Below are 25850 nucleotides of genomic sequence, written 5' to 3' on the forward strand. Positions count from 1 at the left end.
CCAAAATTTTGTCATTAATCGTAAATTGTGGTTGGTGATTTTTCATTCACAAAGAAAAACTATTGAAACAAATCTAAATATTACCTCTTCATATTGTTATATATATTATATTTCAATGCATATAAATAAGTAGGTAATACTCGTATATAAAAGTTTTTGAGTTTTCTGTCTAACCAAAAAAAAATTCACTAAAATAGATAACGAAATAAAATATAAAACCAATTATAAGACATAACTTAATTTTCTCAGGAACTGAAAATATTTATATGTCTTTTAATGTATTAATAAGGAAAATAAATAATTGGATTACCAGAAATAAAAAATTAAGTATAGACACTGATAAAAGTTTTCACTACAATTGAAATGTAGATAGGTGATAACAATTACTTCAGAAAATTTAACATATATATTTAATGTGTATTACTAATATTTTTAAACAAGGTAAAATAAAAATTAAGTAAATAATAATTGCCTCCTAAATCATAAAATTAAAATGTACCTAATTTTAAGATCCATTTTATAAACAAATAAAATGACTATAAAATGAAAATAAAAATATACATTAAAATTTTAACATTATTAATAATTATATTTATTTTATACTAATACATAGTTTTTATTATTTATATAAATATTACTATAAAAAATTATTTTTCAATAATTTTGAATTTAAAGATTTTCTGATATAATATTGATTTATTGTCTGAATCTTTATTTTTTACTGAAGTATATTTTATCTGGCTATAGATAATAGTCTTTGAACATAGTTCTGAAACATAACTAAGAAATATATTATGTTACACCAGATTTAGTATTAATAAATATTATTGATTCTTATAACAAATATTTCATTTTAGAACTATTTATTTAAAAGTTATAGTAGAATTAATAGATTAATATAAATTACTATAATTTTAAAATCATCTATCATAAAACTCTCCATGTTTTTCAAACCCATTATCATAGCTCTGCGACTAATTTTCTGTTTTAACTTTTTGCTCTTATATTTATAGGTTTTGACACACTGAATTCAAATCTATAATTAATTTTTCTCTAACATGTCTAGTTTTTCTACAATTTGATTAATAAATATTGTATTTTTTGTTCAGTATTATGCTTAGTACACAAAGTAAATAATATAAAAATTACTCCTTTAAATGTTGATTTTAATTCATCAAAATTATGTACTAAATAATTTATACATAAAAGGTGGTTGTTATTTGAAAAACAGAAGTTTATATCTCCATACAATACTCTTTAAGTAAAAAAAACTAAAGAATTTGAATATATATTCAAAAAAATAAAACAAAAAATATATTGTGAATAAAATGGCAGATTATAAATACAATTATTTTTTATTAATAAATTTAATCAGTTAATATTTTGGTAAACTTAATAATTATTAGTTACAGCTTGTTACTTATATTACCCACAATTACCATATTCATCTAATGATAGTATTAACAATATAAAAGGCAAATATATATGACTATTGACAGATTATCCAGCTTATATTGTTATATTATTAAATTGTTTTGTATAAAATTTAGTTGAAGTAATTAAATTCAGTTTGTGTAAAATAAATAATTTTTTTTGAAACGTTAATACTTTTTAAGATAACAAGTATCTTACGATGAAAAAAAATCACTTAGTATAATAAATTGAGACATCCAAATACTGAAACTTCAAAACATAAAAAAACAAATAATGATTTGGTTAGTATTTATCAATACGGCCTTTGCATATTTTTTTTTGTTTTGAAATAATCTTAGATTCAGATCTCAACAAGAAATGTTATATTGTTTTATAGAATCTCATTTTTGTTCCGATATTTTATAATATTTATGTATTTTTCACTATGAACGGCTTTTGAAACAAAAAAAGGTGATCCAATAGTGTCCAATAGACACACGATTGAATTCTAAAATTGGTATTTTATAGTGATATATTTTTGATATCGTCAGTAGCTCTTTTAAATTTAAAAATAATGAAAATAGAATGTCATCCTTTTTTTGAAGAAGAATATTTTATTAATACATACATACATACATATATATACATATATGTGTATATGTATATAATATATATAATTTATACTATTACAAGTAAATTAATATTCTTAATATTCTTTGGGAAATAGAGTAAACTGAACTAACTATTGATGTGAAATTATAAGTAAATGTTAAGAGTATTAAAACATTAAAATATGATTAGTTTTATTCAATCTACACGTATCAACTATCAATAATAGATATTTTTCAATGACAACTATAATAATATGATCATTTGTCATAACATTTAAAGTTCATATCGTAATACAAATAACTAACATATTATCTACTTATATTTACCAAACTTTGTTTCATATGATATTTTTTTAAATTTCAGTCAATTTATAAATATATTTATATTTGATATATTAATTTATAAGAACATTTTTTCAAGTTTTAAGAGCGTTGAAAATATTTAAATTCTTTTAGTTCTACGATTATTTATTTTTGCAATTTAATGATTGATGATTGTCTTATTAATTAATATCACATTAAACTATGGCAAGAGAAACAAGAAGAATTCTCTGCATCTGATATCAATATACATAGCATACATACTTTTGTTATTCATATTATTATTATTAACAAGATAAAATTATATTATATTTTAATTTCACAGTAGTAGTTCATTTAAAAGTTGTATCTAATTTATATTTATATATAATACATATACACTTATAATTTAAAACATTATTAAAATCAAAATTTAGAACATAAGAATAAATTTACTGTATACTGACTTATTATATAAATAAAATGGTTTAAGAAATGTCGAAAAATTTCTCCCATATTCTTCTATAATAAGTATATTAAACTTCTAGCATAGGTACAATCCTGATATGAATAAATTATTATAGCTCCTATAATTGAAATTGCATAATAAAGTTTAGAGAATTAATTCAATTATTTTAACAAGGTCTTGCTTTTAAACATGCTTTCATTTAAAAATTATGTAAACTATACCAAATTATAGTGACTTTTATTTCACATATAATATGAAAAAAAAAAACTAACCTCTAACATTTAAGATTTTCTTTAATTACTAATAAGAAATAATTATTCAATATTTTATTCGTATTGATTTTACTTAATTTAACATTTTACACCATAGTATAAAAATTGATTACATAATATATTCTTTATATCTACGTATTATATAAAAAAAAATAAAATACAAAAATTTTTTTTTTTAAATAATTTTCAATAGTTTAATATAAGACGTATCTACCAAACTAATTAAACAGATGAATATTGATTTTGTTTTTAAAAAATAAAAATAGTATAGTAAATAATATCTACTATAAGGTATAGAGTTAAACTCTTCTCTAAAATATTTTAAATGAAAATAGTAAGCTTTTATATCCTATAATAACGAACTTATAATATACAACTTTTCAAGTTAAGTTAGGTTCTATAAATTTGAACAAACATTAAATTCAAACATAGAAATTAATGCAGTACTATATACACATTCAGAAAGAACATAAAAATAAAAATAATATCGCAACCAAAATCCCTTAACTTATACCTATAAGTTATAATAACAACTCTGGAATATTATCAGTGAAAAGCTTCTAAAATTAAGTCTTCATGTCAAGTTCATTTAAGATTATTATACAATATGTATATAAATCGTTTAATCTGATTAAAAATTGAAAAAAAAATAAGTTTTATTATTGATTTGTACAACTTTTTTGATTCACACTTAGATACGTAATGAATAGGATATTAACCATATTTTTATATGTGAAGATATAATTATATTGTCAAATATTCAGCATTTAACATTTATAGGATATTTCCCATAAATATTAACAATTTGGTCTTCAGGGATCGTTATGGCTGAGTTCCAAAACTGGGTCAAGAATTATTATACGTGTCTACACAACGATATTTCAAAAAAAAATTGCAGTAAACAAAAAAAAAAACATTGTTTTCACCGATAGAAACATAAGTTTAGCATAAAGTATGACCATTTGTGCATAAAAATATAGCATTACACAATCTACGTTATCATATTATTTCACGCTAGAGAAACTTTATTAAACATAACATTTTTTTTTTATAGTCATTGTAATTTTTTTTTTCATTTAATTAACACTATTTCCATTTATTAGTATATTTTAATATTGATAGTTAAGTTTTTGACTAGATATTCGTTAATTTCAATAAAATGATAGGTATGCATACATCCTATTCATTATTAGTCAAATATAATTATTTAATTTTGAAGTAAGTTTGATCGTAAAAATGGTGATGATAAATTTTATAAGAATCGGTGAGAAGTGGGTGATAATTAATAATAGGACAGGTAACTGATCAAAGGTATTTTCACACATAAAAATAAATTAAGCGTTTGAAGTACTGTTCATTTTTTTGGAACAATCATTGAATAATTGATTGTCTAATATAATTTATTGTAATCAAGCCTTTCGTATTATATTATACACTTCACCAAAATAAATCATAAGTTAAAATATTGTAAATATTTCTTAATCAACAGTTAATATTTTTTATTTGTTAAACAAAATACTACCATATCTTTTTGTTTTGTTTTTGGGCTAATAACCTGTTTATATTCTAATAAAATAAAAATACATTATAATTTTAAGACTTTAAATTGAAAATATTTGATTAAAATATAACAATTCTAAAATAAATCAATAACTGTTATTAACTTAATGGACATTTTAAGACACATCTAAAATGTATTCATCCAAAATATTTTTTTTAAATAATTTAAACACCAAACTTGCATCAAAATGTATAGTTATTTTTTGCTTTTTTTAAACAATTTGGTATAAAGTTCAATAAAAATAAAAATGAATGTATGGTAGATAAAAAACATTATTTCTTTTGAAATACAGTTAAAAAAGCATTATTCAACGGAGTTATTTATTATGTTCATTGTAGCCAACAACCCATTATAGACAGACAAATACGATTCAATTCCAAAATATCAATAATATTCCTTTAAAGTACCACGTTTATTTTACTCATTACTCATTTATCCCAATATTTGAAAGTTCTTGTAGTGTCATTTAAATTGGGGCAAAATAATTATAATATATCTAGCGAGGGTGTGCATACAATTTTGAATGATAGCTTTTTTTTTAAAGAATTTAATTTTTTTATATTTCGAATAAAATATATTTAGTTTTTAGTGTTAAAGTAATAAGTGAGAAAAATAGAAAAGCATTTTTCTTGCAGTAATTATTTCATTCACAATAAAGATTGTATTTCATATATACATTACAATTTATAATGAAAAAAATAAAATGTTTATCATATATTACAATTATATTGGAAATAATATTCAATCGATAAAAATATTTTAATTTCCATATTAACTATTTACATAGTTGTTAGTCAAATTATTTAAAACTTTAAGCAGCTCTTATTTTATATTTTTAATCTGATCTATTTTAAAATACATATCATATGAGAGACAAGAGTATACACATTGTATACTATATAACATACATACAAAAAAATTACTTATAATATTATAGTATACATTTGAGTATTTAACAATCTTAAGTACATTTATAATTTATAATTTTGATTCGTTTTAAAATTGAATAGTTCCTAATAACTTTTATTAATTTGTCAAGTCCTATATTTATTTTTAAAATTAAACAAATAATTACTATTGTTGCTTATGAGTCATGAAATATTAAATTATATATTAAATGACGTTTTTCTAATTTTTTTATCTTAAGTAAAAATCGTTCAATTTATTATCAAAAATTACCCGTTAGATAAAATACAAGCTTTAACGTACATTAAAAGTTCACGGACAACAACATTTGTACATTTTTATACGAAATACTTTTGTTGTATCTTGTGGGCAGTTTATGTCTCGCGAAATCGTAAGAAATGTATACAAGTTAATAATTTATTAGGGATAATAATGGGTGTTCAAACAACATTATCTCTACGATCTTTCAGATAGGATTTATTTCGAAAATACATTCGAGTCGCCAATATAAATTGTAAATGGAGATCAACGCAGTATAGGCGAACCGTATTATTTTCTCATACAGGAAACACCGTAACATCGTATGTGCTTCCCGAGTCGTCGAAAGAAGTGGACGCGATTAAAATATAGATACGAAAAATAAAGATTAGAGAAAGAGAAAAAGAAGAAAGTAGTGGATGTAGAAAAAAAAAGGAAATTAGTTTTATTTTTTGAACGTGTGACCGACATCGTTGCGTGTTGGTGAAAAAATTAAAGGATTCAGGTGCACATCGATCGTGTTTACAGACGTCAAGGCCATGCAATTAAAGTTTCGGGCATACGACAGGATACGTTATCATACATTCATACACACGCTGAGAGTAGAATATTTACCAAAGGCGGTAAACCTGTGGATCCTCGAACATCTAAAACAGTATTACTATACTACATTATAGTATAATCCCATAACGATTCTTGTTTACACGTGGGGCAATATTGCGTAAAAACTCAATGGCCCGTACAGTAGGTGGTGGATATGGGTCTGCGGACTCGAAGCACGGCGATGTGATAAATCTGTACTTCGGATCGTAGATCAAAGACCGATGTGCATCTGGTCTTACACCGTACCCTCTCCTGATCCCACTGAACCCTCCATTTTCGATACCGCCGACGCCTCCTTTTTTTAGTAGAACAACGCATTTGGGATCCACGACCGCGAAACGAGAGCGACGATGAATATTCGTCCGTATGTGCGCACCACTCCGATTACGGCTCATTTCCCACGAGACTCATAATTTCTGGGTGGGACCGTCACACACATACGCAAACACACACACACACTCACACACATATGTATTTGTTAGTGATTTCAGCCCTCTGCCACGCCGAGCGTACCCGAGAATATTAAAATTTAAAAGCGAAACGCCACTCTTATACTGCAAAGAAGAATGCTCGTATCCTCGTCATCACGTCGTCAGTTGGCGGTTCTCTTTTTCTCCATCAGGGGCATACATTTATGCATGTTGTAGATACATTTGACTCACTAAATAATCCCAAAACTCGAGTGTTAAATATTTGTACGTTAAACGTAGTACAAAGAACGCAGTAGGTTATTTTTTTTATTTTTTTTTTTTTTTTTTGTCGGCATTATTATTATAATGCGTGCACATACGTACAATTACGTTCTGCAAAACCCATGTCCAAGAATTCAGATACCTATTCAGTATTTCACTATTCACCAACTCTATGTAAAATGAAAACAATTAATTTTTTTTTCACAATAAAATCGTTCTATCGTAACAATTTTTCAGAAACAGGTAGTAAAAATACCATGTGCTCTACATTATTTAATTTACAATACTTAGCTTTTACAAAGTAGTAACAATTTTTTTAAATCTTTTGTGTCAAACTGTTGTATCATAAGTAGAACTAGCACGATATTAAATTGTTCATTTCGCTTTGTAACTAAAATGCTTCCGGTATTTCATTTTTTTTTTTTTTTTTTTTATATATCTCATGTAGAGGAAAAATATAGTACAAGTTCATATAACAGACATTAAATACATTAAATATTTTTTAAATTCTTTTAAAATAAAATTAAAAAAAAAAAAAACATGAAATATAAAAAAATATAAAAATTCTATGTGATTTATTTTTTGAATTATATTTTCATCTGTACGAATATACGAATATATGACAAAAAAAGTTTGACTGGACTTTAGAATATGTTTTTCAAGTCTCCGAGTTTCAATGTGTTACTTGTTACCATTCAGTTGCACAGTAGATTATTGATGAGGTAAATCAAGATAGAATAAAAAGAACTGAACAAATATAAATCTATGCCCAAAAATTTGAAGACTATTATTTTCTAAACAATGAAAATAATATTCTGTCGAAACTTCTGTATCAAACGTTTTAATGACTTAGTTGGTTTTTTTTTTTTTTAATATTTTTAAATTTTCAAACTTTTCGATAAATTCCAAGAATAGTTTTAATGTCAAGTTCAAATCTATATAAATTAAATTTATTTGAATTTCGATAGATTATAATAATATATATATATATATATATATATATATTATATATACGATAAAAAGTTTTGCAATTCATATTTGTCACTGTCCTAAAAAAATGTAATCAGCATAAAATAATAAATTATAAAACAAATAGTTTTCTACCTCCTTTGCACTAACAATTGGCTTTAGTATTTATCCTGATGATAATTTATTCTAGAGCCTATAATTATATATGAATGCCATGTCATAATTTCCCGAATGAAAATTAAAATGGATTGATATGAATGAATGTGTGTAAAAATTATTGTTGATGTAACAAACAAATATATTACAAGTTTTCAAAATATATAATTAGTTAAAATAATGAGTTTATTTTCATAAAGTTAAAATTTATTACAGGTACCTTAAAAAATATTTTATAAAATTTAATTAAGTTAAGAAATTTCCAAAATTTAAGTAATTTTAAATTAAAAATCACACAAAATCTTCTGACAAGGATTTATTTTTTTAAATAATTAATAATAAATGTATTATATATTTTTCATTATATGTATTATTTTAATAAAACATAATATTAATATAATGCAAACCCACAAAGTTATATAAAGAATAATTCCTATCATCTATGAATTGTATTTTTGTGAAGCATATTATATTATATTATTATGCATACATAAACGTATAATAAATATTTAACAAAAATATGCAATAATGCTGAAAATTCCTTACTCTACAACTACCAAATGGTGACAAAATAATAATTCCAAATGAAATATGAAAAACAAAATAAGTTTAACTCTACACTTAAGATATATTTTTTTATTTTTGACATAACAAAACAAATAATGGAATGTTACGATTTTTTCATTGAATTTAAAACAATACGATTAGTTAATATTTTTAATTAATGTACTATGAATTAAATTGTATTTATATTATGAAATAAATTTAATGCTTGGTTCTTCTTCTTTTTATTATTATTATTATCATTATTATTTAAAAAAAATAAAATGCGAACAAACCCCATTACTGGATATTTAAATTCTGAAGTTTTTGCGTTTATTTGAATAATATTTATTACAAACAAAATAATATTGCTTGTTTTAAAATCAATGTTCTCCTATTATAGTATTTTAACATTTTTCATATCATTCTTGAAATAATTTCAAATAACTATATTTTACATTTTTAAGTTATACATGTTGCTACTATTTTAATATCATATATTTTAATTTTTTCTTTTTTATCTTAATACTATTTTTTTTTTTAAATACAATGTACCAAAATGTTTAATTTAACATTAACATCGTAAATATTTAAAAAAAAATAATCTTTAATACCATTAATACCTTTGATATTTTATGCTTTAATTAATAAAAGATCAACTTTTCAATAATTTTCAATGTGAACATAATAATAAAATATCTTCTGTATTTTGAATTTTTAGAACTGAAAATATATAGGAAATATGTGAAATATAAGCTAAACATTTATTTCGCTATAATCTTAGATATACAATTTATATAACTATATTTATATTTTAGTTGAATAATTTTAAATATAACTTACTTAAGTTTTTATTATTTTGTATTACATAATATGAATAGAAAACTTCACCTGAGCTTTATGAAGTGTCAATTCTTTTGATTTTACTAACTTCCTTAGATATTTTATTTAACTTATTTATTATTACGGTGTAATACATATTTTTTTATTTGGTTGCTGTAGAAATTAAGATTCGCTGAAAAATAAGAAAATATAAAAATATTTTTATATTTTTATGCCATTGAAATATATGTTTATATTAACTTAAATTAAAATTATTAGTAAAATTGCATTAAAATTGTGCTATTTAGTAAATAATTATTTATACTTCAATAAATTGATACAATTTATTTTATATCGTATGCACTTAAGTTACTTTACTAGTTTACTTTTTTTTTTTCTTTTTTTTTTTTATTAACGAACCAATTTAATCCCATCTTTTTTTTTTTTTTTGTATAAAATATAATGAACAATACACATTTAATTTCCTTTAAAACCCGTCTTCGCATATTTTAAAGATTATACTTAGAAGAAAGGTTTTATGATAACAGTAATAATAGTAATAATAATAAAAGTAATCTAGTTAAACTTGCGAACAAAATAAGCGGCCTTAAATCAAGTTCTTTTAAATAAAGGAAATATCTACTAGATAAAAAAAAAAATCCATATTACAATAAATCAGAAATAACTTTATTAGTTTTTTTTTTTTTTTTAATAAAATATGTTTTGATACTAATTTTTAATTCTAATCGCTTAGTAAATATTATTATACTAAATCGAATTAATTAAGTATGATTTTTGTTTTTGATAACCTTTACATTCAAAAAACGATTTATTTTAAATGAAATTTATTTAAAAAAAATAAAACAATAAAAATAAGGTTAAATCAAATAGGAAAAATGTATCATTGAACAAATACCTTTAATTATAATAATATTATACACCAATGTAATACTACACAATAGTGATAGGCATGAAATCCAAATATCTGAATTATCTGGATATCCAAATCCGGATTTGAATCAAATTCTTATCCGGATTTCCCGAATTATCCAGATTATCCGGATTTATGGATTTGCTTTTTATGTGACTTCAGAGTTCAGACTTATAAATATTTTTAATGTATGGTAAAATAAATTGTTTTATTTTAATGACAATTTAACAATAAATTAATACTTAAGTTGTGTGATTTACAGTATATTTATCATAATTTCAATGGTTATTTATTATTTGTTATAGTATACTCAAAAGATATATAATTCCTAACTAACAATAATTAAAAAATGTTGTTTTTTTTTAATTTTAATTGAAACTAATTACATTTTAAATTACAAGTTATCATTTACATGGAATAAATTGTATAATGAATAATATAAACTCGGAAACAGTATAGTCGGTGATTTAACCTTTATATACTATCAGTGTAATTATTTCTGACGTAGTGGGGAAGGGATATATATATATATATTATGTGACACAAAATAAATTATTTAACTGTGTGGTAAAATGAAAATTTATTTCACGACAACAGCTGCTACATCAATTGACAGTTAACGCTTTAGTGTTTGTATTAAGATAGATAGGTATACCAGTTTTTTAGTGGTTATTTCTAAGAACAGAAATCGTTAGACGGTGTGTTTTTTAGTTTCCGACATCGGATGCGATAAACCTGGCTCAAAATTGAAAAACTTGCCTTTACCGCCAATAGTATATCCAGCGTAACTAAAACTCCTATCCTACGTTACATTGAAATTGGAGATTATAATATGAACTTCATATATTGAATATATATGAAGAGTTGAAGAGTCAATTGTATTGTTCCATAGAGTCACAGACGACACGCTATAGTACTTGTATGTCAAGATAGAATTTACTACTTTCTCTAACCGCGTCATGTTATTGATAAAGTGAAACGACCTATCTATATTAGTTTATTAAATCATGTGTTCATTGATTTACCATATTAAAATAAACCACAGATATGTATACAATATATATTATATTATACATATCTGTGAAATAAAAAGACATTATAAAATATGGTATCCTTAACGAAAAACTCAGAGTAATAACATAAAACACGTGAAGAGAAGACTTAGTTATTTGTCATATAGCCATATATTGTATTATGATTGTTAGTTGAGTTTTTGAACTAATTTAATATTTATCGACGGTAGATGATATTTTTTGATAATTTTGATAAAAAGTTACTAATTAAAACGTTAATGTGATGTATAAATTTTCAGTAAATTATTTTGTAAAGATTTTGAGTGTATTAATTATTGACCATTTTCTGTTGATAATTATTTTAGATCACTGTGGATTTCAAAATTTTTCATATAGTATGAAGTAGTTTTAATACTTTTTAAGCAGTAGACTGAAAATCTTGTATTGAATGGGAATTCACAGCTTTTTTAAGGTTTTATATTCAGATGCCGTATGCCCATGCTTGCCTGATAATTGTTTCGTAAATAAGTATTTTGTTATTAAGACTATTAAGTTTGATTTATAAAAGAGATATATCATTTTTATACTATTTTAACTCTTTCAACAAACAACAATATTATTTTCTTGTTTAAACAACGATTTTTAATGGGAAAATGTAATTTAATAACTACTATTTTATTTTCAATGGAAAATATTTCGTAATTTTAATACATATTCTTAAAAATAACTTTTGATAATTATTTTAGAATGAATTTCTTTTAAACTTTTTTTGATATGTTTATTTTTTGGGGGACACATAAATCACATGAACCTTTATTATACACTTTATTAATCTACCTAAAATTATATAATATAATGTACCTATATTATTTTAGTTTTTTTCAATATTTTTTTGCTTACAATCATTTAATTATGTATTTGTAATTTTTATATTAAATTAATGAATCAGTATAAAAAAATATATATATATATATATAATGTAAACATACAAATGTAATTTTATAAATAGAAACCACTATAAATCCAAAAAAATTCTTACATAATCGTATTTAGATTAAGCTTTAACCTTGTAAAAACAAAAATTTGTTGAAACAAAAATATTAATAAATAAAAAAAAAAAAAATTAAGCTTTAATCTTTCAATTAATTTTTTTTCGTTCGTAAGAATTTTATTTGAAAGTAAAAATGCTATAAATATTTATTGGATGTATTCAATAACCGTAAATTAAGCACATATACAGATATAACTTATATTTATATATGTTAAATAATATGCAAAAAGAATTATTGTCAATTCCAAAAAAATATAAATACATCAGATGTTGTTAATAAATTAATAAAATAATAATATACGAAAAAACTATTTATAACTAAAAACAATTTATAACTGGTTTTTAATATGAATAAAAATGTTTTTTTTTCAGTATTAGCAAATACTTTCGTTAAAATTTTGAGTTTTATATTCAATATTAATTAAAATATACAGATTAAGAAAGAAAAGTATGAAATATGTATAATATGTGTATAAATATCAATAAAATATGCACTTTTTTTAGCTAAAATATGCATTTTAAATTTTCAATTTTTTAAATTTGTATTATACATTCAGATTTCTAGCTTGGCCTGCTTTAAATTGAGAACATACAGAACATTATGAAATTCCTACAACTTTCAAGGTTTAGATATAAGTTACAATACATATCATGTGAAAGATATATAGATATGTGAAAGAATATTATGAATATTTTTTAATTAATTTACTAAATAAATTGTTATATTTTCTTATGTTATATGTTTTTATAAAATATATGCTCTAAAAATATTAGTAGGTTCAGATAAATTTACTATTTTTCTTCTTTTTTTTTTTTTAACTAACTAATATTATTCTTTATTTCATCAAAATTCTTAAATACAAACAGATAGACAACACAATCAAAAAATATAATAACTAAATTTTTTTCAAATCAACCTGCTTAGAAAACAGTGCACCTGCACCATTTAAAATCTCAATGGTATATTATCATGCATTTATACAGTACTATAGAAATTATTGCATTTCATTAAAATATCTTTTGTTCTGAATAATTTATTTCTGATTTTATATTAATGATTTACAGAAGATAGAAATTCCATTTTATAACATGAGTATACATTAACATATTATAACTATATGAATCATACATTATCGTAAATAAACTCTATATGTTGGATTTAAATTATTAAGTAATAATGCAATAAACAATTTTACAAGAAATTATGTATTAATATAATAATATATCTAATCAAATTAATTTTTTTATCACGGCACAAAGTCAACAATGCAGGTAGCATACATTTTAATATTAAAATAACTAATTAATGGTAATGTATAATAATATATAGTATAAATTATTAAAATAATATGAAAAAGTAATAAAAATAAAGAACAAAGTTGTTCATGAATATATATCAACCGCGGATAGGTTCGTCAATAGTAGTGATAATGTCATTCTGAGATATTGGTGAATGCCGAAATTCTAACTACTAAAATCCTCTAAGACTTGTGTTGATAGTTTAAAAGTTGCAATAAATGGAATAAATCCGATGAATATTCATCTTGTTTTGTTTTACGTTTTCTGTTTCGAGTCAAACTTCCACCAAAAATTTAAAGTCATAGAAAAGTGGTTTATTTGTTATAAATTCACTATTTAGTTAAAATAATATTGGACAGAATTTAAGTTTTGGCGCTGTATATAATATTAGACTATTTTGGCCAATATTTTTAATTAATATACTTTATAATTACAGCACTTGACCTAGTAAACTCTTAATACATAATTTAGACTTCATATGTAAGTGTAAAAACTACGTTTTTTCTATTATATATATATATATATATTTTACATTCATACGTTTCTATCCAATTGAATAAGAAAAATATGTTGCGATTCGAGGGTAGTTCAGGATTCCCGGAGGAAAAATTACAATTTTCCAAGTATGAGCAGCGAAAAAATATATATTTAATTCAAAAGCTACGAATCTTAACAAAATATAAATAAAAAATATACATTCATAAATTATGTGGGAGGTATTTTTTTTTTTTTTGAATATTAGGTATTTGACCACCTTCTTTTCAAAATATTATTTCATAATACAAAAGAATTCTTAATAAAAGAAAAATATTAATGACTAAGAAAATATTTGTAAAAAAATAAGTCGTTTAAATCTTTAAAAATCAAAAGGAAAATATTATGAATTTTAATAAAAACAATATGCTTTATGATAATTACTAATGAATAAAATATAAAAAATGACATTTTGATTTTCTTTTTAGGCACATTACATTATAGGTAGTTTAATTATTTTTAAATGATTGTTTTTCATTTTAAATGCGTGCACTAATAACAAAAGATATGTTTAACAATCGTTGACAGAAACAATAAAATATCGGGTGACACTTAGTTGTTCAGTATTAATCAATGTAAACGGAACAACACAATAATAATATGTCATATAAAATTTAATAATGATATTATTAATGATAATAATAATACGTTTCGACGTACTACGATAAGAAATACACGCAGAGGACCGGTAAATAGCAGCATCTAGTTAAACCACGACTATAATCGCTGGCGGGCGGCCAATCGCGATTAATCGAATAGAAATTACGCGAAAAATCTACGTGGGTTAAAACAATGTTTTTCAAGGTACATTATTATTATTATTATTATTATTTACGTATATACGTCAAGACACCGAAGGTCATAATAGTATTATAAAACCGTCTAAAATCTATTACTCCGTGCGGCTGACGGTGTCGTGGAATATAATATAATGATCGTTTGACTTCGGCGGTGGCGGCGGCAACGTCTCTCGATGTTCTCGCATTACGCACACCGATTCCGCCGGAAATTGGCTCTGGTTCCGGTGGTGAGTTGCCAAAAAACCGTTGACCGTTTTATCTAGCGACCCGACCGCGACACCTTGCACACATGACGTGCGCTCAGACGCGCGCGCACACGCTCGCCGATACAAGTTTACACACACAGTATCGTACAAGGGAGATTTAATGTCTCGTCGTCGTCATTTTTTCATACCCCCATCCAAAGACTTACAAACGCCATAAAACCCGTTGCCAATAAATACGCTCACTCTTGCGCGGCCAGAGGGGATATGGCAGCGGGGCTGCTGAGTCCGCAACCCCGTCGCCGTAATGTGTTACAACGACAACGACAGCAATGGTTTTTGCTTGTATAATAGTTGTCGTAATAATATAGAATATACACAAGGCTTCGAGCATTTATCGCATTCGATTTTAGCGCCGCCGCCCAATGAAACTTTCAATAGGATTTTCGACCACGCGTGTTAAATGTTGATATATATATACGCTGTGTGTACATGCACACATACAAACTAGTGCTAACCACACAGTTCTGACATACTCATATATACTTATATTATATCAACGACGTTTAATATGGTGCAGCACGTGCCTCGAGAGTTGGCTGGTTATTTTATTATTTTTTTTTTATTTTTCTCTCTCTCTCCCCCTCTTTCTCTTTCTTTTATTTTTTTGCTAGCCAACCCCGAGAGGATTTAATGCAGCAATTACGAAATTACAAAAGTAAAAAAAAAATAACAATTGAATTTTTATGGCGTTTTTCCAAACTCGGGGTAAATGCTAGCAACACTCGGGGTGTTGATCAGAAACTCTGCATTATACTTACCGGTAAAGAGAGTCTCGTTTTTAAAATAAGTAAACGAAACTTTGCAATATTTTTCTACGTTACCACACATAGTATTATAATAGTAATACAACAGTATACACTATATAGGTACGTTAAACCTACTTGATTTTTTACCACGCTTTCTTTTTTCAAATACACTATTTCTACTCTCTCAGACGATATCTAAAATCGTCAACTACATCATTTATATATTTATATTTTTTGTTAAGAAAAAATGCACAAAATTAGATGACATCGATTTTATACGATATTATACTGACATAATATCCAAAATTGTACTTTATCCCTAATAACATTATAAATAATACATATAGAAGTTAGATAATATAAATTTATACAATCATAAAATAACTCAGCATAGTAGGTATGGTATATATATTTATCATTTGCCATTTCACTATAATTTATAGTTAAGTATATTAAATTTTTACCCACGTTGCCTGGAATATTAATTGGTAGTTGATGTCCTATCAACGGGCGCTTGTGAAATCTACAATTCCATGCTACACCGTAAGATAGTATTCGTTCAATTATTATTATATTATCGTTCGAAGATCCAGCTACAAACCACCGCGAGCGTCTATGATGGGGTAACGAAATCGAAATAATAGAATAACAATGTTAATATTATAATTAACAATACATTTCTATCGTCATCATTGGGTCAGGGTCTCTTTCCCGATCCCGCCTCCAGCAGTCGGTTTGGACGTATCACTTTTCAGCCATCGTGGACTTAATGTCATTACAACAGCTGCGAGCGCACTTTGTACTTTTCTCGACCACCATTGTTGAAATAACTATTTCATGCATACTATGTGTATGATATGAATCAATGTAAAACGTATCAATGTGTATAATGTACCTAAATCATATAATATGTTGTCGAGTTTCGTATAATACAGTATACTTTGAATCATTAAGTTTACAAGAACCAAAGATTCGTAATAATAAGCGTTTAAGGTATTTTATTAATTATGTCTCTTGAAAATCTATGATAACATGAATGACAAAAATAACTTTTGGAAAAGTTTTAATTCTTCGTTCCATTTGAAAATTACATTAGTATTATTCTTACCATTTTCCCCGTTGTTTAGTTAATTTGATTTTTTCTATCTTGATTTAAAAATTATCTTTGAATTATTTCATATAATAGAAGTTAAAAAAATATTTTACAAAATTTTATGCGTAGATATTCAAAACTTCCTGTTCAAAAATGAAAAGAAAATAATATCAAATTTTTAAATAAAAAAAAATAATATATTTCAATTCCTCATACATAACTGTATATTAAATTTCTTAAAGACGTCGTAAGGATGCATTTCTCTGATCATAATATTATTCTTTTGAAAGAAAATCTCGTCGAATATAAAAACTTGATGTTCTCTAGTATATACTGTAAAATGGAATTAATGAAATTAAAAATTGGTAATATTGTAGAAAACATAAACTTACTAATGTACACTCAATTAACTTTTTTTTTTTACTAAGATAAAACAATTTTTATTTATTTAATTAAACAAAAATAAATATTTTTATAACATTTTATTATAACTAGTGGTCTGTAAACTAATATTTGACATATGTTTTAACATCGTTTAAGCTTTAACAAACTGCAAGCTTTAAAAAAATTCTTAATGAGAATTTTTAAATCTTGCTTATATACAAAGATAGAAATACTTACACATCTTGCCTGAAGATATTTTAACCAGTTAAAATAATCTTATACGTGCCCAAAAAAGTTGCCATATCTCCTTCTTTTGCTTGTTTAAACAATATTTATTTGAAGTGTAATTGTAGAAAATAGCTAATATTTTGAATTGCAATGTTCAAAATAAAATGTAATATTAAACTGCTATAACAGTTTGAATCTTTTAATTTTACCAGTAGGTATAAAAACTAATGGTTTCATTAAAAATAAATTTTAATTTTTTTTTTCAATCACTTCTCTCAATACAAACATAAAATAAAATACTATTATCAATATTCAATTATATTTTATATTTATTAAAACATATTAAGAACATTTAAGTTATTATTTTAATATTGGAGAAAATATAAAAATATCGTATGTATCAGATTCATGTAATTTACATAAAAAAATGACAACCTACCTTGATAATTTTATTTTTTAATAATACGTTTCATAAAAATTGTATATTCATAGTTTAATTTATAACATAATGGGCATACAGTTTTTTCAAGCTTCTATATTTAATACTTCATTTTATTATTTATTTTTATTATTGTTTACATAATTTGAATCAAACAAATTTAATTATATGTATTTAAAAATAGAAGCTTATAAAGTATATTCAAATATCATATCTCTCATTGTTCCATTTTAAAATAAACATTGATTCTAAAAATTTCTCAGGTGTTTATTCTAAGTTAATTATATTTTTCAACTTTTCCATACATAATATTTAAAAAATCTGAGTTATATATAATATATAATATGTGTGTGTATTAAACATCATATTTATTTATTTACTGATCACATTTTAAATATGTATAATTTACATGACAATGCACATAAGTACATTGTCTGGAGTTATAGTATTATGGTTAGGTTAGACTACCTACCTTTACTTGTTGAGATAAACTTATATTAACCTTTCTCCAACAAGTCAGCTCGCTATATAGTTATACTCTAGTAAAATGTTAATACTGATTAATGTAATTTTATAACTATATCCCCGTTTATTGAACGTATTAAATAAAACATCAATAAATATTTATTTTAGGTATCTTGGGTTCGACATCGAGGTATACACTTGCTAACCGTGGGTCGATACACGTATACAAGTGATCAAAGATTTCAAGCAATACATTCACCTCAGAACGAAGACTGGACACTACAAATACGGTATCCTCAAATAAGAGATAGTGGATACTACGAATGTCAAGTAGGCACAACACCTCCAATCGGCCATGCGATGGTTTTAACTGTCGTAGGTAAGTAAATCGTATTTTTAATTTTGGCGTAACATATTACAATCCTCATTGTATCATCGTGAACACAAATTTTTGAACATACTAAACTTGTCACACTGAGTCAGTTTCTGAATACTAAAATATTATAAATTGATTACTTCGATCATTTTAAATACATTTTGCCAATAAAAATAAGTACTATCATATATTAATTAATTTTCTTTTCAAAATCACGATAACTTAGAAATCAGTCTTTTCTACACAGGAAATCATAATTTGACATAATTTTTTTTTTTTTATGTATTGTTCACATGGTTGGTTTTATAAGTGATGACTAATGTTTATCGTGTTATAATAATTTTATTAAATTTAAAAATGATTATTGTCGCAATATAAAAATGATTGCAAGCATAAAATGTTTTGAGTTTTTAAAAAAAATAAAAACAATTACAACTTTACAACTTTACAACTTTGATATTTGATGTGCAATCTACAACCGATTTTAAATGAAATGTTATATCATGTAAAACTTTTAAAGCACTTTAACTACGTTAAAATTTATTTTACAAAAAAAAAATTACATTATTTTTTAAACTAATAGCCATCAATGATTCTGCTTACAATTTAAAACAAGGAAATCTAAAAAATCTTTTACGTAGCTTAGAAATTATATTCCAATATGTACTATTAAGTATAAAATATTAAAAATATTCAATTTATTTTTAAATTAAATATCTATGAATTAATGTAACAATTTTATAAAATAGAACCAAAACAATAATCAAAAATAAATATGCCAAAAATTTGTTACTTAGGTTATACTGTACTTTTAATTATTTTAGTTTTATTGTGTAGTGAAACTAATTAGTTAATTAGTTCGATTCGCTTTTACTTTAAATTTTAAACGATAAATTAATTAATTTTACTATAATAGCTATTTTAAACATTCTATTATTTTTTTCTTATAAAGTAATACAAGATATAAATGCACATAGTAAAACTGTAAAAGTTCAATACATTAATCCAATTTTTACGATTAATATAATATTATAGGTTAAAATATTCTTTCCGTTTTTTTCTTTGAATTTTATTTAAAAACCTAGATGATACATAATACATTTTTCAAAGCATATTCTATGAATTTTTGTACAAAAATATAAGAGTGTTATTGACTGAAATAATTTTTTTCTTGCTGTTACCAAATTAGATCGAAAAAAATGATATATTATAAATATCGCAACAATCAAATTGCTTCACGATTTATCGTCTGTAGGTTCAAGTTGAATCTATGGTTTAACCCTTATTGGTCTGAGTTGTATACAAAATAATTGTTTGTCAATATAAATAATTGTGAACCATTTAGGTTTTATTACAGGGCACACAAACCTTTTCAATACCTTATCTCAGATATCACCGAGTCCTGAGCGATATAGTCAATATAGTAGGACATTAATTGTTTACAATTACAACATAAAGCGACATTTAAACTATTCTTCAAATTTATAAATTAATTATAAAAATAATATAATTTTAAGTTTTAAAAAAAATTATTATTTATACATATAACTTTACTTTTAGAAATTATTTAAATAATAATATTCAAATATAGTCGTTTGTGTTTAAAATATACGTGTAAATCTTATTTGTATAAATAAAAATTCTTAGCCTATGTATACAAAATATACAAAATTATTTGAATTATTATTGGGAACGCGACCCATACCTTTTTTAAAAAACTTTCAAAAGTAACTTGGATCTGTCCTAAGTAAAATTACAAACTTGATAAAATCTAATTTTTGAATGCAATTTGGATATGCTGATATAGTTCTTTTATTGATTTTAAGTACTCAAAAATATGTTTCAACGTAAAGTTATGAATTATTTGTAAAATTATATTATTTAAAATCGTATTTAAAAATCTTAAGGCTCGAATAAATTTGATCCAGATAGTACTATTTTTTCAAACCTTAAACTATGAATTCCATTAAAGTAAAAATCATATTTTACTTTTAATTAAAGATAATATGTTATTTATCCTCGAAAAATATATCCTTATATATAATAAATATTACATTTATCTATAAGGTAACAATTACTTGTCGTGAGAAAATTTTCTTTTAAAGGTAATTTTAAGCTATTGTAATATATACCTCGGTTACGCGACTTTTTAATTTATCAATGAAACAAATTTCCTCTAAAATATCTAAATGTGTCTTACATACAAAAACCTAAAAAAAAAAATGATACAAATGTTTATTGTGTATTATACAATTATAAATTGCAAAATATTTAAGCTATAGAATCTAATTTATTGTATTTAGTACAATCGTATAAATAATAAACATATAAACCAATATTCATTAAAGTTACATTTAGTTTTTTGTGAATTTTAGATTTTTTCAAAGAAAACTCATTAGTCTGTATTAAATATAAATGCATTTAAATACCCTTTTTGATAAAACAGAATAATTATTCAATTGCTATAATTGTTTTTAATCGTATAAAATATTAATCTGGTTGTGGCTAATTTTTTTTAATATTTATATGCCACCAACAATTATGTAATTGCTTTAATACTATATAGTATATCATGGTAATTTATAATATGTTAAATAGCTCGTTAAGTAATACTTATTAAATACACAAATGTCATTTCAATGTTTTGTTTGAAATTACAACTTAAATTTCTTAATATTAAACAACGTATAATTTAAACTATTTTATGCATCTCACAATTATATTAAATTTTATATATCTTATATACATATAAATTTAAATTTAAAATCATTTTCTTTTTTTATAAATAGATTTAATAAACATTCTGTATAACTTCATAGCTTGAGTACAATATTTACTCGAAGATTTAGCCTAATAACTGTAAACTTATAATAAAATTTAAATAATGTTCAATTACGATCACTAAAAATTATGATTTAATTTCATACTAAAAAAACACAATTTTATTATTTTGGTTTTCATTTTTGTGTTACACACTAACAGATGCTTACACAGATTATTTCAATTCAACTAATTAATATTATTAAAATATTTGTTTGAATCCAATTATAATTAATATAATTATTACTGTAAAAAGTAAGTAAATGAAAAGAAAATTAGAATTTTAAATATTTTTAAATTGCTTAAATATCAAAAGCACAAATATACATGTTTATTGTTTATTGTAGAACACATTTATTTGAAATAAGTAATTGAACTATAGTTAACATACAATTATTGATACCATATTTTACAAAAGTTAAAATATAAAAAATGTAAGTAAAATAACATTTTTTCAGTAAGTTATACAAAGAATGATTAACTAACAAACATGTTTACTTACATTTTTTTTTTTTTTTTTTAATTAACTTATTCAATTTCAAATTTTTGGAATTTTTAAAATTATGCTAAGACCATATTATAAAATTATTGAGATTATTTCAATATAATATAAGACAATTTTAATTACTATTTAAATTCTACATTCATCATCATTATGAGTTATAACTATAAAATATGTAAATAATCAATATATAATATGAAGTTAACCGTTGGATGATATTAAAAAAACGTGTTTATTAAAATACATAATTTCCATACATATTAACTTAATTTCAATTTTTCGAATTACAGTTTTATTCATATTATAGTTGTACTTATATTAATTGTATATAAATTAAACTTATCAGCGTTATAGTTTTTAGATTCGCAATAGTTTGTTTATCTAAAATATATATTTCAGTAAGTCTAAACACAATCAATGATCTTTTTTTTATTATTATTAAAATACTTTTCTATCAAAAAAAGTACTTATCCATTATTTTTTTAGACTAGAACAAACTTTTTTCTTGTTTATTAGTCTAAGCACGTAATTCTAAGTCTTTGTTGAGCTTTTCGAAGTTTGTTATTTTTAGTTATTTTTTATTAGTATTTGATTACTCAAAGCATTTTCTACCGTTTATCGAAATGATATACCGAATAAAACGTGAATGACAAGACGATGGAAATGGTTATTTTTTCCGTCTAAACGTTTCTTTCTATCTTCAAAATGAATTAAAGAAAAGTTTTAAAAAGTCAGTGCGACAAAATTTCGAACAAATCATCACTGTCAAAGTGAAATTAAGACGAAAGCACGCATGTGCGGAGGTTTGAACTATTTAATTTGTTCAAGTGTTCTTTTTTTTTCATTTTACCCTTTTGAGGCGGCAGTTGACGAGAAATTTGGTTTTATCTGTGATATTCAGGGAGGAGAAAGGGTACCTACAAAAACAAACGCAACAACTACGTTAAAGTTTGAAATTTTATTCTTTAAAGTCTTCGATTCCAAAATACAATACTATAGACATTTATTATAGAGTTCAAGTTGTCTTTTCAACTTTATCGTATTATTCATGAGATTTATAAGAATTTAAAGTACAAATATTGATTATTAAAAAACACTATCATTACAAAGTTAAACCTTTTCGAACTCTAACATTTATTATCAAACTTAAAAACTTATTTGTAATTGAAAGTATTCAAAATTACAGAACAATGTCATTTATAACAGTCCATAAAAATGATTAAACGAGTATTTTCAAATAAAATTTATCAACTCTCTAACAATGAAATTTAATTTACCTCTTTTCTGTTTCCCAGTTAGTAGTTTGTTTTATTTTTCAATATAAAATATTAGTTATATAATCATTACTGTAATTTAAATATATTTTATAGTCACTAATATAACCTGAGGTCAAGCACCACGGACATTTCTAGATCTCGGATAGGTGACCATCCAGGTTCTCAGGAATGAATCCATAGCACACACGTTTTCCAACCCTACAAAACAAACCTTACAAATAAACAACCCTACAAAAAAATTCTACTATTCCTATCCATAGCTTATAGCCTTAGTTTCCGGGCTTAAAATAAGATCAATAAAAATAAAAATAAAATATTTACAGTTAAAAAAAAAATAAAATAGAAATTTGCTATACTCTATAATACATGTAAAATTTACTTATTTATTGAGTAGATTACTATAAAAATATAAATGTTAAGTTTATTAATATTAAATTGAAACATACTTAAAACAATTCTGAGAGCAGATTGTCAACTTAAATAATATAATTTAATAATATTTTATTTTATTCAATTCCACCCCAAAGAAATATTATTAATAAAAAGGTTTAAACCACCTACAATTAACTTAAAACTAACGGAAAACCGTACAGCACATTCACATATTGTTAAATCAAATAATTATTTTATAAGTTGTGTAATAAAATATTCAAAGTTCAAAAAATATATGATATATTATAAATATTACAATAGTTTTGTAAAAAAAAAAAAAAATTCTATATTTTATATAACAATTAACATAATATAGGTAGTTAGCTGTAATTAATTTATGATTCAATAGAAATGTATAAGAAAATAAGCGAATAAATTGGTAATATGAATACCATACAATTTAAACTGTGTTTATTTTAGAATAATAAGTAATAATTAAAAAAATTCAAATCCCTATAAATAATATATTTTTAAAATTACAAATCTTGATTTTTCTTTTAAATATTAATTTTTGTAAATATTTAAATTTAAAGTGTCTATAAAAAAAATTATGCATAATATTATATATTTCAATATTTTGTGGCTGATATAAAAAATTTGAGAAATAATAATATATTAAATTGGAATGTTTTAACTATTAAAATTTAACATTTTATAAATGAGTGCCAATTTCTATAATTCATACCAAATGTTTATTTTTAATTCACATACGGCTGATTAGTTAATTATCATTATCGGTTAGGATTTTAAAAATCTATTAAAATATGTACATCTACAATAAATTGTATCGTAACAGAAGCTTCTTCCTAAAGTTCCTATGAGAAACCTGAGCATAATATTGTATTCCGATAGTTCTAATGACTTCACCTTAGCTGTCGCCGCTCTGCGTTCACACGAAATGGGTAATGATGCATTTCTATAGTCCATCTTACGATAGTCCCATGATACGAAGACCACATTTCTCTTAAAATGACTGATCAACAACGGAAACTGAAATTATTCACTCGATATACCGTAAATAATAAAAATAAAATAGTTAGGAAATCAATTATAATTGACGATCACAATATCCTCTTAGAGTGAACAACAAAAAGTATTGCGCAGTTATCCACTTTTAATTAATCGTAGTGTCACTCCTTACACCACATCAAGTCGTGTAAAGTTTAATAAATTAATTTAATATGGTAGCATATTGCATTTATTTTGTGACCTACATATCGACTATACTTCCGTATACCTCACAACTGTGAATCTGACTCAACGAAAATGATGAGGAAATTCAATAGCGGTAAATGTTGGAAACGTTTGATAAGGGAGAAATGTGGCTGTTTATTTACTAAACTGTGATGCAAATGTGTGCAAACATAATGAACGATATGATCCAAAATTTGATCCGTTAGGTTCCAATACTCATGACTGTCGTCGGGTTTGCTTATACTTTCGTTGTCATATAATTGAGCCGAGCTTATAACTACGTCATCTATCCAGCCGTGTTTTGATTGGCTATTGTAATCATAATATCATTCACTAACCGTGATCTACCGTGAATTATGCCAAGCTTAACTGTTGGACATGGTATAATAGACAACGTAGCTGTTAACCGGCTTTAACGTTTTACC

The 25850-nt window shown here is 23.7% G+C and overlaps 1 protein-coding gene across 1 annotated transcript in view; it reads left to right on the top strand.

Annotated features, from left to right (window-relative positions):
* Positions 1-25850, top strand: part of LOC112595889 (zwei Ig domain protein zig-8-like) — a 249910-nt gene that overhangs the window by 181915 nt on the left and 42145 nt on the right. Inside the window, exon 3 of the mRNA XM_025341278.1 lies at positions 18993-19203. Within this exon, the coding sequence (XP_025197063.1) occupies positions 18993-19203 (211 nt within the window). The remainder of the gene's footprint in view (positions 1-18992; positions 19204-25850) is intronic.

This window comes from Melanaphis sacchari, unplaced genomic scaffold (genome assembly GCF_002803265.2).
Source record: "Melanaphis sacchari strain LSU unplaced genomic scaffold, SCAv2.0 Contig2_pilon_pilon, whole genome shotgun sequence".
In the NCBI taxonomy this organism is placed as follows: domain Eukaryota; kingdom Metazoa; phylum Arthropoda; class Insecta; order Hemiptera; family Aphididae; genus Melanaphis; species Melanaphis sacchari.